Below are 18,890 nucleotides of genomic sequence, written 5' to 3' on the forward strand. Positions count from 1 at the left end.
GCAGTTTAATCTGATATATTAGGCAGATAATACACTGCTATAAACATATGCTGTCTCCGTCTATGCTGTCTCTCCATGCTGTTTTCACATGCAGTAATGTGCAGCGTGCACTGCTCACGACCCAATAAAAACACTGTGTTTTTTATGGCATTCTGTGTCAACTCATATTTTACGGGACATGTCAATCCTAGGTTAGCCTATACTGATAGTCACAATAGTCTTGTATCTTCAGAATCAAAACTCAAGAAGCGCTGAAAAAGAACTTTAGACACCAAACATGACTCAGCTGACTGACTGATCTAGGGGGAGGGGGGTGAAACTGGCTAAATTAGATCGTTTCCCCACCTTTGTATTTTACAGAAATAAAGAAAAGTGTTGCGTTAGCGTACGCTCATGCTTCAGCTTCTGTCAGTGTTTCACCTCATTAAAATACTTTCCTCTTAGTGACGTTTCTCAGCTCTGAAACCAGGAGCTTCTCAGAATTACTGCGTTACTGAGACACGAGAGAAACCATGGTACCGCCGATACAGCAGTGAAACACTTAACAGAATCGGTTTCTGTCTGAGAGAAATGCAGAATGTGTGTGTGTGCTTGTGTGTGTTTATATAGTGTGTGTTTGTGGTAATTAAACTCCTACACTCTAAATTCTTCAGCAGTCTATACCAGCTAGCTAGCGACCAGCTGACTCACAAAGATACAAAAAAAAATCACCCAAAACATGAATCCTTTCAAATCTTTTTTTATACTTTGTTTATTGGGTTTTTAAAATTATGACACATTGGTTAAACAGCATAAATCTTAGTAAATACAGTGTAAAAAGCAGAACATATTATACAAAAGCTCTATTGAAGTAAAAAAAAAATTAAATGTATTTTTTTAATGAAAAATGAGTGAATTATCAGAATTGAACCATTTCCTGTTAGAGGTAAGGAACACTATTGCACTAAATCTTAATAGAATAATTAGTAATGGAGTTATTAATGAAATATTCACACTGCTTATTATGATTTTTTTGGTTTCAGGCATCCTTTGGATAATTAACCCTTTCAGACCCTGCCTCCATTACAATAGACATCATATATTCTTTTTTTTTCTATGTTTTGTCTAAAATAACAGTTATTTGGACCTGTTGTCCATCAAAATAGACCATTAACTAACCAACCAATGAAAAATTTTATTTTTGCTGAAATATTAATTCAATTTAATAACATGTTTGATGCTAAAGCTCAGTGTTAGACTTTTACTCGGCACATTAGAGGACTCTAATGTAATTTATAAAGCAGTAACTAGCCTTGTTATAGTAAAGTCTGTTTGTCAGAAACACAGAATTGCACAATTATTTCTATGTTTCTCTCAAAAATACAAGGAATCAGTTAAATTTTCGGGCTAAATTTAAATATATATTTTTTTCAATTTACTTTGAAAAAATTTTATCCAATTGATCCAATTTCCAATCTTTAGTTTTTCTATTTCTGCCTTTTGATATGAAAAAAAAATACATATATCTAAAAATATTTTTAGACTTTTAAATTTTTGCATTTTGTAACTAAAATCTGATGGTATAATGCAACTTACTTTTGTTACGAGATAAAAAAAATCAGAAAATTGAGAGAAGATTAATTTTGTTTCTCCCAAAAACACAAGGAAAAAACTGCATTTAAATGTTCTTATTTTGTTAAGAGACTGTCAATAATATAAATTTTACATTCACTATTTTATTTATAGGTAAATATCCACTATAAAACACTTAAGTCTTAAGTAGGAAAAAAGGGTGATTCATCGCTGATATTTAGCATTCTGAATAATCCTCTGTAAGCGAGATTTTCTAGAATATTTTCATGCTAATGAGCGCTGGATGGGCTGTGAATGGTGGGAGAAGTGAGAGACCCTCCTCCAGAACTCTATTATCTATTATCAGAGCTTCTATTGTGGACTGAAGGTGTGTAAAGTGACGTCCTGTGATTGAGTCACTCTAACGAAAGACCCTGAGCAGAAACAGCTATAAAAGCCTGAGTGATGCAGACAGACAGACAGGTCAGTGCAGGAGACGCCCCCCCACCTTCACCTGCAGCAGAGTCAGGAGGTGAGTGCGTTTCATCTGATACACAGAGATAATACAGATAATGCAGATAATGCAAGATATACAGGTCAGACCGCAGTTAGATTTACTGTAGAGATTTATTATAGAGTATCTATTACTGCATAATAATTATAACTGCATGTGATGAGCCAATTTCTGTTTGGTAAATTAAATTAGTTATAGATATATACAGCTATATATACTTTTACTATTTTTCCAAATTAAAAACCTCTGGAATATAATCAAGAGGAAGATGGATGATCACAAACCATCAAACCACCAAACTGAACTGCTTGAATTTTTACACCAGGAGTAAAGCAGCATAAAGTTATCCAAAAGCAGTGTGTAAGACTGCTGGAGGAGGAGAACATGATGCCAAGATGCATGAAAGAAACTGTGATTAAAAACCACCAGGGTTATTCCACCAAATATTGATTTCTGCTTAAAACTTTATGAATATGAACATGTTTTCTTTGCATTATTTGAGGTCTGAAAACTCATTTCTCATTTTCTGCAAATAAATGCTCTAAATGAGAATATTTTTATTTGGAATTTGGGAGAAATGTTGTCTGTAGTTTATAGAATAAAACAAAATGTTAATTTTACTCAAACATAAATCAAAATCAGAGAAATTGTATGTTTTAAATTCTAAGTGTATATTAAATTAATATGTAAACTTGTGTAATATATATAGCTTTTGTTAATAGTGAAAAAAAGTATTTCCATTTTTGTCAATTTTAAATTTACTTCCATAATTTCTTTAAACTTTCTCAATAAAAAATATCAATAAAAATGATAAAAAATGACCTGAAATTAACTCTTTTTCTATTGACTTCCATTAAAAGCTAAGAAGGTTTTATCCCTCTTCTGCAAAGTTGCCCATTTGGAGATACATGTTTTTTTTTTATAGGACACTGATGATATAAAGTGTTATACAGGTTTAAATGTATATACTATGTCTATTTAAAATATAATATGAAATGCTTGCTTTATGTCTATAATAATTAACTATACATTGGAAACATGATTATATTTCTCATACTTTCTAAAATTTTGGCTTTTTCTTATTTAGATTTTTAAAAATACGACTTTTGACTTTTATATTCAAATATACACAAATGTCTATCCCACATGTAATTAATCCGATATTACAAATTAAAAGTGTAATTACCAAGCAAATTAATATCCATAGTTATTTTTTTCCTGTTTTTGTTTCACATCTTGATTTATTATTTAAGGTCTTGCTGTGTGTTTGGTTGCAGATGATGCTGAAAGCTCAGAGATGCCAAACCTCCATCAGTCTGGTGGTGCTGATGGTGTTAGCGCTCACACACTGCCAGGAGAACGAGAGGTGAGCACACACACACTCTGCTTTCAGATTTCAGACATTTTTCATAAAATATATACTCATTTACTCATAACACACATACTAATAAATAAATATTAATAATTTATAATGACATACAATACTACTGCTACTACTACTACTAATAATAATAATAATAATAATACAATTCATCTACTTCTTTTTATTCTTCTTCCTATTATTATTATTATTATTATTATTATTATTATATTATTATTATTTTTTTGGATTGGCCTTTATGTGTGTTAAAATAAGCTGGAAGTGTATTTTTGTTTGGGTGTTATATTGTCCCAAAAATTGCAATAAATAAAATTATTGTAATGTTAGGATATTTTAACTTTAGGATAAATATTTTTAAATATCCCCCAAAACAAATAAATATAAATGAAACACAATTTATAAAGACCAGATAAAAACATGCAAAACATACTACATTAAAAATGTTATAATTTTCTCCACATCTAATTATCTCTTTTTTTATTGAACATGTATAAAAGGAAATCTAGGGCCTGTTGTTTGCCTGGCTTTTTGTTATATACCACCTTGTGTTCATTATATTCACAGAAATTGCCATATTGTTGATATATACAGTTGATTTCTGAAAATGGAATGTGACTATTAATATAATATTGATCTGCTCTGTCAGGTAGTGTGCTTGTAAATCCTTAAACAAAGTATAATGAGCTTACCAACAACTTGCTAAATCATTATGTTTTAAACAATGAGTTTTTGTCCACTGAAAAAAATTGCCTTATTTAAGTGATCTATAAGGAAGTTGTCAACCGTGAACCATGCAGCTTGATTTAGGATGTTTCAGTATGTCTTTGCTATCGTAACATCGGAAAAAGTACATCTTGCACAGTTCAAAACTAATTAATCCAATCAGAGTGTCACTTGCTCATCATTCCCTTTAAGAGCTAGGTGCACTCTCACTTTGGCGGATTGCTATTTTAACAGTGCAGCTACATGGACGTGTCCAACAAACGCTTCTCAGCAGAGGAAACTGAGCTAATTTACGGGAACAGCAATGTTATTTCATTTTGTATTCTGTTTATTGTTGATGTAAAAGTTGGGTTTTTGCACTGCTGCGTGTTCATGTGTGTGCATAATGAGTGCATGTTGGGGATGCACTTGTGTTTTCTACTGCTAAGATAACAATGAATGCCTGTCTGTCTACACAGCGTTGATGTCTGTCTAGGTTGTACTCAGTCAGTGGAGCACCTGTGTTTTCGGTTGCTGAAATAGCAATATCAGTGTAGATATATTCAAAAGTACTGTTGCAATTTAACGACGCAGGAGGAAGAAGTGAAATTAGACTGTTGTAAGATACAGGGTGTAAGATAGCAATGAGCATCCCGACGCACCTTGCTTAGGGGGTATAATAGGATCCTTAGTTTGTTAATATTTGTTCCTGTGTGTTTTTGCAATTGTAAAAATATCCACATAATGTAAGAAAAAAAAGGACCAAAAATAAATATTTAAAAAAATTAATATAAAAAATATGTCTCACTGTCTCCCCCTGCAGGCGGGCAGTAACAGAGCACCAGCTGATGCATGACCGCGGGCGCTCCATCCAGAGTCTGAAGAGGCTAATCTGGCTCTCCAGCGCCATCGAGGGATTACACACCGCCCACACCCGCACCCTGACCGCCACCGCCGACCAGCAGCAGCCTGCGGACAGCAGCATCCACAGGGGGGCGCTAGAGCTGCTGCTGAGCGACATGTACAGGCCGTACCTCGCTGCCAATACGGGGGACGGAGACAAATAACATCGACTCTTTCTTCTCTTTTCTCTCCGAATGTATACAAAAAGATACCCTAAACCCTTACAAACTGATAAACCTCCCTGATTGGCCTAAACAGGCTCCGCCCATAAATGTATTCTGTACACATTAGTGGGCGGGGCCTTACACCATACAACACACTTCACACCTGACTGTGTGCTGCTATTAAATGTCACTATTTTATCAGTCAAGCTGAATCGTCTACTGTGAAATCCTTTAAATAAAATTAATTAATTTATTATTATTTATTCACTAGTCTAGTTTTCTATTTATTTGTGTATTTATCTGTATTTAGAACCGTACATGTATTCAAGAGAAAATTAATAAATCTGCTTTTGTTTTAAACATCATAAAACTGTAAATATGTGTCTGTTAAAAGTATAATCATAGACTGAAATGAGAAAACATTTTTTATTAGTATTAATATCATTATTTTTGCTGAAATGATGCTGTTCGCTCAGTGCTTTGTCATTCAGGTAACTTACATTTATTACAAAAATGAAATGACAGGTGATGTAACTTGAAGTAAATCACTTGAAAAAAATGTTACGCTTTCGAAAAAACACCACAATTTTTTTGTCATAAAAATGAAAGAATTATAAACACAGTGTGCAGAAAACATACGATTTTTGGTGCACTTGCATATACTGTATAAAATGCACTGACATGCCAAAAGTCATGGGACAGAAGCTAGTATTGTGCACGATTTGCTTGGACATTTGCTAAATGCACTTTGGAAATGGATTTCACCTCACAACTTATACTGCTATCCCATGCATTGTGGCATGTCAGTGTATATTACAAAAATTAAAAAATAGAATAAGAAATAGCAACTCAAATTACTTTAACAATCCACAGAAACATCCGTTAACTTCTGACAGACCGTCTCAGAAATGTTTAAATACATATTATAAAATTGCTGTTATTTATTGAATCATCACTTTTTAACTATTTATTTTTTTAATGTATAAATTAAATCTGAAGTCATAACTTAATCAAATAATGGAGGGATGGATAATTGCATTTTGCATTGCAAATCTTAAATATCAAATAAAAATAAAAAAAATAAGATTTTTCTTCATTACAAATATTTTTTTCAGAATTACTCTGATTGTTTAAAATATAATTATTTTTATAGCACAATTAAGCATCAATAACTCTATAAGCATATAAATTTGTGCACTTTATTTCCTGAGCATAGGAAACAAATCTGAGACGGTCGGTCGAGGACTCTTATTCTGAAATGCTGTGATTTGTGGTGAATTTACTGGTATAAATATTCATCCATAATACATTACATATAATTTCATATTATAAAATAAGGGACAGGGTTCTGTAGGTTCTGTGGGTCGCACAGAACTTTAAAATGGGTAAGAGTAACCCCACTCTTCCTCACACACACTGTCAACCATACACACACACACACACACACTGACACACAATCCTTAAATGGGGTTGGGAAAGAGTAAATCTGCATTTTTGTCATCCAATTCTTCATTTTCCCTGAGTCCTGAAAGAGAGAAAGAAAGAAAGAAAGAAGGAAAGAAAGAAAGAAAGAAAGAAAGAAAGAAGATTTAATACATAGAATTAATAAACACTGAATCTAAACACTGTATTTTCTATAAGTGTAGCTGTAGTACAGTGGAGTCTCTCTTAAACATGTATATAACTATTCTACATATATGGATTTGTATTCATGTAATCAAACACTCTGGTCTGAGCTAAACTAATATGAATGAGTTGAGCTTAATGTTTGACACTTGTTTTAATCATCAGTAAAATGTGAAAGCAGATATTCTCACTGCCGGCCAGCAGAGCACCCAGTTTAGACTGCAGGGTGTATCGGGGTCGAGTGTTACCAGGGTTCATACTGGACATTTACAGCTCTGAGTGTGGATTTATTATCTTTTTACATTAAACAAGTTAAAAATACACGTTTTATATGATGTGTGTAAAGTATTCATAGTGCATATTAAATAATTCATAGTATATACTAAATAGTTCAGAGTGGCTACTTAATAATTTATAGTGAAAAAGTATAGTAAACACTAAATAGAATAGATAGTAGATAGTAAATAATTGTGGGTGCTTAATAACTCACAGCAGATATTGAATATTCACTGTAGATTGTAAATAACTCATAGTGGATACTCAATTATTCATAGTATACAGGGACCGCTTAATTAAGTCAACATTACAGAACTCACAATGAACACTAAATTAGTGGAATGTAAAAAAAAATCATACTGGATACTGAATTATTCATATTATACAGTGACTGATTCATAGTAGATACTAAATATGTTTAGTAGATTGTAAAACAAAACTCTTACTGGATACCAAATAATCAAAGAAGATTGTAAATATTTCATAGTGAATGCTAAATTAGTAGACTGTAAAAAACTCATGCTGGATACTGAACTACTTATAGTATATAGTGACTGATTCATATTGGACACTAAATAACTTTTAGATGATAAATATTCATAGTAGACTGTAAAGAACTCATAAGGGATACTCTTATAATAATTCTTAGAAGATTGTAACAAAATAATACTGGATACTGAATTATTAAAAATAAATAGTGACTGATTTATAGTGGACAAATAATAACTAATAGTGAATACTGAATTATTCACAGTATATAGTGACTGATTCATAGTAAACATTAAATAACTCATAGTGGATACTGAATTATAGTGATTTAGTCATAATGGACAATAAATAACTAATAGTGAATACTGAATTATTTATAGTATATAGTGACTGATTCATATAGTGAACACTGAATAACTCATAGTGGATACTGAATTATAGCGATTGAGTCATAATGGACAATAAATAACTCATAGTGAATACTAAATAAGTAGTTTGTAAAAAACATGTATTCACAGTCATTATTGGCCAGCCCTAATTAATAATAATAGTATGTACTGAGAGTAATGGTGTGTATATTATACTGACTTCACTCCAGTATTTGGGCCAGTTTCTCGTGGTGGTACTCGTAGTTCTCCTGGCAGTCCTCCCAGGGCGTGAAGCGCTCGTCCTCGTGCTCTACGAACGTGTCCCAGCTGTAGGAGAAATCCAGCGGCTTCATGACCCTGAGTTTACAGCCGGCCCCGGCCAGAGCCTTCATCCCGGCCCGGTTATCCTCCTGCCCCTCCTCCTCCTCAGCCTCCAGCAGCCGCGCGGAGAAGATGTTCAGCCGCAGGGTCTTCCTCTCCTGCAGGATCTCCAGCAGCTTGGAGCAGCAGTGCGCGCAGGGGCTGGAGGACACGTACCAGGTGACCGTGTAGTTCACGGAGGGGTCGTACTGCGGCAGGATCAGCTGGAAGAAGGCCAGCTCCGCGTGAAGCCCCGCGTGCTCATCCTCCAGAAAGCCCCGCAGCAGCCCGTCCGCCCCGCTGCTCTGATCCACCAGGTAACACAGCAGCGTCTTATTGCGGCCTGAGCAGTACTCCACGTTCTTAAACTGGAACCTGAAGGAGAACGGGTCCATCCGGTCCCTGCAGAGGAGAAAACGGAGACCGTTAGAGTATAGTTACCAAAAAGGGGTAAAAGCAAGATTTAGAATGTGCAGAAATCTTCTGAAAGTGAAGAGTAGGGGTGAAAATCACAGGGTATCGAGCTATACTAATATAAAGGAACATATAATAATTCATAGTTACTTAAAAACAGTGTTAAACAAACCAAAATACTCTGTGAAGAAGCATTTAAGTGCTCTTATCTGTGGTTTCTGAGGCTGGTAACTTATCCTGTACAACAAAGGAAACTCTTACTCTTCCTTTCCTGGGAGAGTCCTGATGTTGGCCAGTTTCATCATCATTTTGCGTGTAACTGGACCGTGAGGATATCATTGCGTTCCACCTCATGGACCACAGTACAAAAAGTCTCCTTAAATTCATGAAAAATTCATAAAATATTTGGAGGTCTGTTTTTGAGGATACTTTCTTGGAGGATAAGTTCTTGAAATTGAATTTTAAATTGACTGACCTTCATTTTATTAAAGTAATTATTTACTTTTATTTACTTGGTTGAGTAGTTCTTGCCATAAAATGAATTAGACCCGCTTGTACAAAATAGATACACTTATACAAAAATACACTTATACAATAACATGTCTTTTATATTGGGGAAAAAAAGAGACAGAGAGTTTTTACTAATGTACTCTAAAATGCAATATCTTATTTTGTGGCCTTATTTATTTTGTGAGGTTTAATATTTAATTTTATTGTAGTAACTATTATACATGTAGTTGTCTCTTAAATTTTCTTTGCATGCATATGTATGTTTGAATGGATTTTTAAAGGCTATTTAAAAAAAATAATTACCAATTATACTTCTTCACAACTTTACAACTATTGCTCCTGGTAATTAACTCTTGATGAGGCACAGCTGTTAACTGAAAGCCATTCCAGGAGTAATAAAGCAGTAAGCAAGGCAAATTGGGGACTGGTCTTAGAGGCGTTTAGAGTGCATTTGATGCCACACATCGACAATGTATCACAAATGACAATAATAACAATACATTGCAATATCGATATTTTGTCCCACCCCTTGGGGCCTTTAAATAGTGACCTTTATGAAAAACATAGTAATAATTAAAGGATATTTGTGATTATTACAACGTGTAAGGTCTTGTTGGAGGTAAAAAGTGAACCTATATCGACTTCAGTGACCATCAAGAGATAACTGTGACCATTAGGAGTGTAGTGGCCTTTTGCAATAGAGCAGAGACCTATTTTAAATAGAGAATTGTGAGAAGTGTGACCTCCAGCAAGTCTAGTGAACATAAGGTGAGTGAGTAGTAGACTCAGTAGTAGTACAATACTACAATACCTACCTGACCTCTAGTGACCTTTGGTGACCTTCGAATAGACCCAAAAGAAAGTAATTGTGAAGTGAAAGATAAATGGGGTTTGTTTCTTGCAGCTTTGCATCTATTCTATCTATAGGCTGAAATGTTTGCCCATTCTTCTCTGAAGAATAGCTCATGCTCATGATGGTTGTCCTGTGAACAGATTCTCCCAACAGCCTGTAATTGTTTTAGTTGAGTTTTTTTTTTATTTTTTTTTTTTACCTTTTTATTGATTTTATTTTGTCTTTTAATTTGTCTCATTTTGGGTTTTGCCTTTTAGCCTTTTTATTTATTTTATTAATTTCATCCATTTATTTGTCTTATTAGTGGTTTTACTTTTGGCCTTTTAGCTTTTGTTTTATTTATTTTATTTTTTAAATACCTTTTTTAAATGTATTATTATTTATTTTAGTTCCATCATTTACCATTTCTTTAAGTGTGTTTATATTTTATTATACTAATTATTCTAGATTTAGTTTATTTCTTCTTAATTAAATCTTAGATTGTTTGATTTATTTTCTTTTTTATTTAAACTCATTTTTTAGTCCCTTTAAATTTGTACAATTTTTAAGCTGCACTGAAAATTATTGTATTATCAAGTGAAAATAAAGGTTGATTGATTGATTGATCTCTGCAGCTCCTCCAGAGTGACCATGGGCCTTTTGTCTGCTTTTCTAATTATATTAAGCTCTCATTGTCTTGGCCGTCAGGTGTACCCCATGTGTTGGAAAAACATTTAAACTTACATTAGCCTCACTTTTTACATTCATCCGCACTTCTGACACCAATGTTTCAGACACCAGTATATTTGATTAAGGTAGAAAACAGTGTACAAAATGATGGGAAGCTCTGGGCTCCAGTAAATCAGCGGTGCTATTTCTCATTTTTAGCTTGAAGCTAGTTCCCCAGCGCTAGTGCGGTTAGCGACCCAGTGACCTGCATATCTCCCAGTTCAGCTCCTCCATTCATCTGCGTGGATATTTTTACCGATGCTAATATTGCCCTGGAGGCTCAGATGCCAAGCCTGACAAAGCAGTGAGACAGAGTTTCGAGTTCTCCTGCAAATACACTCTGCTGAACCCTTAAAATTGCCCACAATGCAGTGCAGCTAAGCCTGTCAGATCCTGCTCTGGGGGTTTCGGGCGTAATTGCTACTGCAGTACAGAGTTTAAATGGAGCGAAATGAGGCTCCTTTACATACCGGTGGATGAAAATACCAGAGAGAATCCACAGGTTATTAATACTCACCGCTAAACACACTGTTCTTATAATACTATCTTTATGGGGGTGGAAGGGGGTGTTTGAGAACTTTTAACATTTAGCGCGACAGCAGCTAAACCTTTTTTTAGTCCTCTTTCTGTCTCTCTGTAAGAGCTAAAAAGTGTTAGTCTTCCTTTTAGGGTGTTTTCACACCAAACACTTTTCAGTTGGTCTAAACCAAAATAGCAGGTGTGAAAAAGATAAAAGGACCAAAAGGGTCAAAATTTGGTCATTTTATCTTGATTGTAATTAACTAAACTTTAGTCCAATTTCTTTGAAGTGTGTACACACTTTTTACAAGGTTTGGACTTTGTTCAGACCAATTATAGTAATTTGAGACAGGCTATTGTCATCCATTTAACAATAGAAGAAGAAAAACACCTATTCAACTGGTGTTAAACAGGTGTTGTGCTAAAATAATCTGAATTGCCATTGTGTGCCCACCTGTCATGGAGCAATTTGGACACAGCAGGTTACACTGGTGACTACTGTATCTATATATATCTATAAGGTGTAGATTCTTTATTTTTTTAAACAGAAGAAAATAAATCAGAGGGTGAATCTATGTGGATCTCTGCAGCTTCTTCAGAGTGACCATTGGCCAGTCAGGTTGCAGGTTACTTATCCATGTTTTATACATATACCATATACACCTATTATCATGGTGCTAGCTTCGCATCTAGTAAAGCATCACATACTTTTAAGGCAACTTACAAAGCAGGAAATATTCTCCAAATATTTGAGTTACGAAAACACGCATAAAACATGCTTTACATTACATTTTTCTAAATATCTTTAGCTTTGACTCTTGACTCTTTGACTGTTCTGTGTCCCAAACTGCACTTTTCTACACTTTTACTACTACACTACACTATAAGCACTAAGCACTAGCACTTATAAAGTGTTTTCTGTAGCCAATGCATCCAGATAGTGAAGGTTTTACATTATTTCTAGTCTTGACAAACAATTTATCTTAGCTAGAGTCAAAAAGAGAACTGGAAGCCATTCATTAAGCATTACAAACAGTTGTCATACATATTTTTAGACTGAGAATTTTTAGTACACTGATTAATCCAGACCCTTTTATTGCATTATTTTGGGTTTTCCCCACCCATTCTACAGTTGACTAAATCAAACAATGATCTGATTGTCTGATTCAACACTTTGTTGGCAAGAAGATTAATCTTGCTTAAATAGAAATCCTCTGATTTAAACAGTCGTAGGATTAGAAAAAAATCTATCAAATACTTAAAGGGTCTACAAGAAAAGTTTGTGCCCCTTTTACTTTTAACTAAACATGCAATTCCAGAATGAGAAAGGATCTTAAGCCTTAACTCATATTTCTTTAAAAAATAATTTAGTTTTTTTTTTTTTATAAAAAAGTAAAAGAGTGGAGTAGATTTTTGGCACTTGTTAAGGAAATTGTTTTTTTTAGTTATTTATTAGCCTTTGTAATACTTGGTCCTTTGTACTTTAGCCTATTATTATTATTAATATTAGTTTATCGCTAATTCTTAAAGTATGGCTATGCATTTGTATCATGCATGTAATGAACATATTTATGTTGAAAATGTAAAGTAATTTAAGAACTCAATAAACAAAGCTTAAAAAAAGCATTATAGACAGTTTTTCTGTTTCAATAGCAAAGTTTTTAGGTGTTAAAACCACCTGGTTCCCACTAAGAGATAAATACACACACTCCCTCAGTGTGTGTCAGTGATTTCCTCTGGCAGCTGGACTCACGGACCCCCGGTCTCTCACCGAGCCAAAATTAAAGCGTCTGATTCTGCTGCCAGTTCATGTCTCACAGATAAGCTCCTAAAGCCCCGTGTAATCAGGGCTGCTGCACCAAATTCTCTAATTAATCACAATCGGACAGCAGCCATATCACGCTAATAAATCTACCAGCTATGCTAAGAGCCCCCCTGACCATTTAACAAAATAACCTGGACATGAAGTTAAATATCACACGGCTTTGAGATCGCAGAGCTGCAGACAACAGAAAGCGCTAACAGCTAATATAAACTGCTGCATTAGCGGAAGCTAACTGGTATGTAATCGCGTTTTACTGTAGAGTATCAAATCAAATCACAGGTTTACTGCCTCTAAAACTCTTAAAATGAAGCTTCAACATTAAACATACACAATATTCCACCCAAATGCAGATAATTAACCAACGCATGCTTGTTTGGGTCATAGATTTTTTTTTTCTACAAAAAAAAATTCCAGCCACAGAAAAAAAGTCTTCACTGATTACTATGTTACTCTGGATCTCTGCAGCTCCTTCAGAGTGACCATTGGCTTCTTAGCTACTTCTCTAATGATTGCTCTCTCCTTGCTTGGGCTGCCAGTTTAGGTGGACAGCCATGTTACAGGCTACTGTGCTATGTGCTATATCTATCCACCTATTAGCATGGCGCTAACTGCACATCTAGTAAATCATCCCTTACTTTCCTTAAAATGTGTGTTCAGTTGAGAAATATCTAATCAACTTTAGAATTAATTAGATTATGTAGTTTCTAACACTAATTTTTCCCCCTCCTGGAAATACTTTTGTGTAACTTGGGATGCAAAATGTATGTTAGCCTTTTAGCACCTCTAAAAGACTAAATAAGTGACTAAATTTGCATTATAAACAGAGAAAAGTGAGATATTTTTAGTGACTCTCTATGAGGCTTTGTCCTTTAAGAGTTTGTCAGTACTGACCGTTAGGAATGTAGCATTTATATATCAACCACTTACGCCGTCCTTGGTGAGGTATTTGACCTTTAGAGTGGTGTGTGTGGGTGTGTGTGTGTGTGTGTGTGTGTGTGGGGGGGGGGTTAGATGGACATTTATAAGGACGTGATGAGAGAGAGACGACGGGCCAGAAGGCCAAGGGTCTGATAAACTCACAGAATGCGTTAGGAGACGTTAGCCATTAGCCCGTAGACATTCGGAAGTGTGATTCAGTAAATAAATATGTATAAATCATGAATAATGCCTCAGAACTCCAGTAATAATGCAAAGAAAACAAGTACTCATATTCATAAAGTTTTAAGAGTTCAGAAACCAATATTTGGTGGAATAACCCTGGTTGGTTTTTAATCACAGTTTTAATTTCATGCATCTTGGCATCATGTTCTCCTCCACCAGTCTTACACACTGCTTTTGGATAACTTTATGCTGCTTTACTCCTGGTGCAAAAATTCAAGCAGTTCAGCTTGGTTTGAAGGCTTGTGATCATCCATCTTCCTCTTGATTAAAAAAGCGTTCCTCATAACTTTAGCGTACATGGGACTGGAGAAAACAGTTAGCAATTTTAGAACGTTCAATCTGATACCTTTTCTGGATGTTATTAAAAGTATTTACATAAGATTTTTAAATGTTCTGCTAACGTTGCTGAAATGTTTCTTGTGTCGAAGTTCTTTTTTTTTTTTTTTTACTTTTTTAACGTTTCCCTAATGTTAGCATTCGTCTAGCTGGGAATGTTACAATGTAACATTGTAATAACATTGTGTTACAAACCGTTACTATGTCACAGTTTTCAGAACATTGCTGAAACATTATTTCTGTAAAGAAAAAGGCTAATCTTCCAGAAACATTTTTGTGAAACATTCTTATAACATATCAGGATTATACTGTATCTGGATAAGGCCAAGTTACATAAAAACCTAAGTTTAAACACATACAAGATGCTTTTTTAAACAGATACAAACCAACTTTCTTTTGAACACTTAATTAAACCAACTATATAAGCAACTATTAACACCTGTGTTAATAGTTGTGAGGTATTATCTTGTGAGTGAATTTGATCGTACACTGGCCAATGTGCTCGTGGCAAGGCGTACACCATGGAAAGGCATAGTAGGCCTACAATAATGATGATATTACAATACTGTGATTGTGTAATACACTCAATATATTACAGTATAATTATCTACAATACTTTACAGCATCTTCTGTTACTGAAGAGGATAAAATACTACTAAATAATCAAATGGATTTATTGGTGTTTCAGTTTTACACAATTTAAACACCAACATCCCTCACCGCATGTTTATTAAGCCTATTCATTAGATTATAATGCCACCATGTGGAGTAACGAAGCAGTAAGTCTAATTGAGGGGGGTGACTCTTAGAGAGTTTAGAACTCCTATGTTTCAATAAAAATATATATCTATATTTGACACCACGTTTCGATAAAGTATCGCAAACGATTTTACCAAATTGAAAACCTCTGAATTACATAAATAAAGAGGAAGATGGATGATCAATCCATCAAACCACCAAACTGAACTGCTTGAATTTTTGCACCAGGAGTAAAGCATCATAAAGTTATCCAAAAGCAGTGTGTAAGACTGGTGGAGGAGAACATGATGCCAAGATGCATGTGATTAAAAACTGTGATTAAAAACCAGGGTTATTCCACCAAATATTGATTTCTGAACTCTTAAAATTTTATGAATATGAATTTGTTTTCTTTTTTGCATTATTATTTGAGGTCTGAAAGCTCTGCATCTTTTTTTGCTTTTTTGTTATTTCAGCCATTTCTCATTTTCTGTAAATAAATGCTCTAAATGAGAATATTTTTATTTGGAATTTGGGAGAAATGTTGTCTGTAGTTTATAGAATAAAACAACAATGTTCATTTTACTCAAATATAAACCTATAAATAGCAAAATCAGGGAAACTGATTTAGAAATTGAATATCGAGATATTGATATATTGTTCCACCACTACAGCAGTGTGTGTGAAGGCCACTCACCCAGTGATGGTTTCGAAGGGGGGCAGCTCCATTGGTTCTGGTTTCTCTAGCCCGGGTTCGCCGGGTGCACCGTTGGCCACCGCCGCATCCCCATTGGCCACGTTTTTGCCGTTTCCGTTTACCTTCCCTCCATCCTCTTCTTTCTTTTCCTCCTTCTTTTCCCCCGCTTTCTCCTTCCTCCGGGCTGCAAGCCTGGAGCTCACACCACCGTTACCCTTCTCCGCCATCACTGACCCTCACACACACCGGAGGGGCCTGTATTTATAACTGCCTGTGTGTGTGTGTGTGTGTTAGTTTGGGGGTGGATAGAAGGGTCCTCAGCAGCTGCTGTGTGTGCTATATAAAGTCTGTACCTCGGCAGGACTGACAAATAAACCAGATGACACACACACACAGATGCACCGCGGTGTTCACTTTATTTTGTCCACCTACCTTGTAGAAACACTCACTGGCCACTTCATCAGAAACACTGAATCGGAAACACTGAATTACATGGGGCACAATTTTTTAAAGTGTCAGCATTTTAATAGTATTATACAGGGCCAAATTTAAGTGATCTATAAGCGAGCAGCTTGATTTTGGGCGTGTCAATGTGTCTTTGCTATCGTATTGACAGGAAAAGTACACCTTGCACAGCTCAAAACACACACAAAACTCATGTACTAATTCTCTTAATTAATCATGGTTGTGGATAAATTTGGGCATAACGTAAAATAAATCAATCAGGGTGTCTCTTGCTCATCATTCCCTTTATTAAGAACCAGGTGAGCTCTGACTTTGGTGGATTGCTATTGTAACGGTGCAGCTACCTGGACGTGTTCAACAAACTCTTCTCAGCAGAGGAAACTGAGCTGCTGGTTGACGCTGTGAAGGAGCTCCAGCTCCATCTTTTTATTTTTGATATTCTGTTTATTGTTGATGTAAAAGTTGGGTTTTTGCACTGCTGCTTTGAGCAAGATAGCAATGAACATCTTGACTGTTGGCGTCTGTCTAGGTTGTATTCAGTCAGTGGAGCTCCTGCGTTTTCTGCTCCCAAGATAAACAAGCAAAACTCCAGAAATGTACCTGAACACACCTCATTTCCAGAACACCACGCCCATCAGTGTAGATATATTCAGAAGCACTGCTGCTATTTAAACGAAGCAGGATGAAGTTGTGAAAATAGACTGTTGGCAGAATGTAAGATAGCGATGAGCATCACGACGCACCTAAAATACTTAAAACTGTGTTTTTAAAATAGGGATGTAACCAATACTTTTGGCTGAGAGTAAATGTGTGATTAGAATTGCACTGCTGAGTTACAGGTATGATTAGATTAGCACTGCTGAGGTACAGGCATGATTAGATTAGCACTGCTGAGGTACAGGCATGATTAGATTAGCACTGTGGAGGTACAGGTATGATTAGATTAGCACTGTTGAAGTACAGATATGATTAGAATAGCACCGCTGAGGTACAGGTATGATTAGATTAGCACTGCTGAGGTACAGATATGATAAGAAGAGCATGAGGTACAGGTATGATTAGAATAGCACCGCTCAGTTACAGATATAATAAGAAGAGCATTACTGAGGTACAGGTATGATTAGATTAGCACTGCTGAGGTACAGGCATGATTAGATTAGCACTGTGGAGGTACAGGTATGATTAGATTAGCACTGCTGAGGTACAGGTATGATTAGATTAGCACTGCTGAGGTACAGGTATGATAAGATTAGCACTGTTGAGGTACAGTTATGATTAGATTAGCACTGCTGAGGTACAGGTATGATTAGAATAGCACTACTGAGTTACATTTATAACTAAATAAGCAATGCTGTGGTACAGGTATAATTAGAATAGCACCGCTGAGGTACAGGTATGATTAGAAGAGCACTGCTGAGGAACAGGTATGATTAGAATCGCACTACTGAGGTACAGGTATGATTAGAATAGCACTACTGAGGTACAGGTATGATTAGAATAGCACCGCTGAGGTACAGGTATGATTAGAATAGTACCGCTGAGGTACAGGTATGATAAGAAGAGCATTACTGAGGTACATGATTAGAATAGCACTGCCGAGGTAAATGTTTTGTGCTTTCTGCCTACTGAAATATCTGTTGAGTTGTGTGTTTAATAAATGCAATAATATATTTAGGTTCTTTAATTGCTTCTGTGGTGAAGAAGTGGCTACATTAATAAACCTGTATTCAGCCTGTGGCCCATTGTTTCATTTTGTTCTGTTTTTTATTTTGCTGAAAATGTTTTTTTTAAGTGCATCATCTATTAAAACATATATCTTTAACATAATGGAGAAACACATTAACGGTGTTATGCAGCAGAAATTGTCTCCAAATGGAATCAACCTTTCAGCCTAGACTGGCATTAACACACATTCACCACAATGTGGCAGCAAATACTTTTTCACTATTGCTGAGGAGCTGCTGCCTTATGGATAATAGTGAGCTGTGCTTCAGGTAACATACACACTCTGTGACACAATCTGTGACAAAGGTGTGAATAGTATCTCTATTCATTACTCTGTAGGTAGAATAGAGTATAGATACTAGTGCTTAAGAAAATACTTCTGTAGAAGTTAAAGAAGGATCAACTCAAGCTTTTTACTCTTTAATTAAATGTACTGATTTTAAAACTACTTAAGGTATTAAAGTAAACGTAATGTTAATGTTGATAAAATAATTTGGGATTTTGCACTAGGCTCCTCCCTAGTGTTTCAGCTGCATATATGCTCATTAAAAATTAATGTATTTTAGTAGAATAAAGTAAATATATAAAAGAAGTTTAGATGGGCT

The 18,890-nt window shown here is 35.2% G+C and overlaps 2 protein-coding genes across 2 annotated transcripts; one reads left to right on the forward strand and one right to left on the reverse strand.

The window, feature by feature from the left end:
* Window positions 1–1,881: 1,881 nt before the first annotated feature.
* pth4 (parathyroid hormone 4) lies at window positions 1,882–5,427 on the forward strand. Its single transcript, XM_049471693.1, has 3 exons — window positions 1,882–2,083; window positions 3,343–3,431; window positions 4,972–5,427. The coding sequence occupies exons 2-3, from the start codon at window positions 3,343–3,345 to the stop codon at window positions 5,213–5,215; spliced, it is 333 nt and encodes a 110-aa protein (XP_049327650.1). The 5' UTR covers window positions 1,882–2,083; the 3' UTR covers window positions 5,216–5,427.
* Window positions 5,428–5,627: 200 nt separating this feature from the next.
* Window positions 5,628–16,341, reverse strand: apobec2a (apolipoprotein B mRNA editing enzyme, catalytic polypeptide-like 2a). Its single transcript, XM_022682507.2, has 3 exons — window positions 16,096–16,341; window positions 8,195–8,736; window positions 5,628–6,740 (listed from the first exon to the last, which is right to left on the reverse strand). The coding sequence occupies exons 1-2, from the start codon at window positions 16,320–16,322 to the stop codon at window positions 8,196–8,198; spliced, it is 768 nt and encodes a 255-aa protein (XP_022538228.2). The 5' UTR covers window positions 16,323–16,341; the 3' UTR covers window positions 5,628–6,740; window position 8,195.
* Between the last annotated feature and the right edge of the window lie 2,549 nt (window positions 16,342–18,890).

This window comes from Astyanax mexicanus, chromosome 24 (assembly GCF_023375975.1).
Source record: "Astyanax mexicanus isolate ESR-SI-001 chromosome 24, AstMex3_surface, whole genome shotgun sequence".
In the NCBI taxonomy this organism is placed as follows: domain Eukaryota; kingdom Metazoa; phylum Chordata; class Actinopteri; order Characiformes; family Acestrorhamphidae; genus Astyanax; species Astyanax mexicanus.

Excerpts from the sequence above, each read along its gene's own strand:
- pth4 (XM_049471693.1), top strand. The coding sequence starts at position 3,343 with ATGATGCTGAAAGCTCAGAGATGCCAAACCTCCATCAGTCTGGTGGTG. Across the intron at positions 3,432-4,971 it reads CACTGCCAGGAGAACGAGAG|GCGGGCAGTAACAGAGCACC; the intron begins GTGAGCACACAC and ends CTCCCCCTGCAG.
- apobec2a (XM_022682507.2), bottom strand. The coding sequence starts at position 16,322 with ATGGCGGAGAAGGGTAACGGTGGTGTGAGCTCCAGGCTTGCAGCCCGG. Across the intron at positions 8,737-16,095 it reads CCCTTCGAAACCATCACTGG|GGACCGGATGGACCCGTTCT; the intron begins GTGAGTGGCCTT and ends TCTCCTCTGCAG.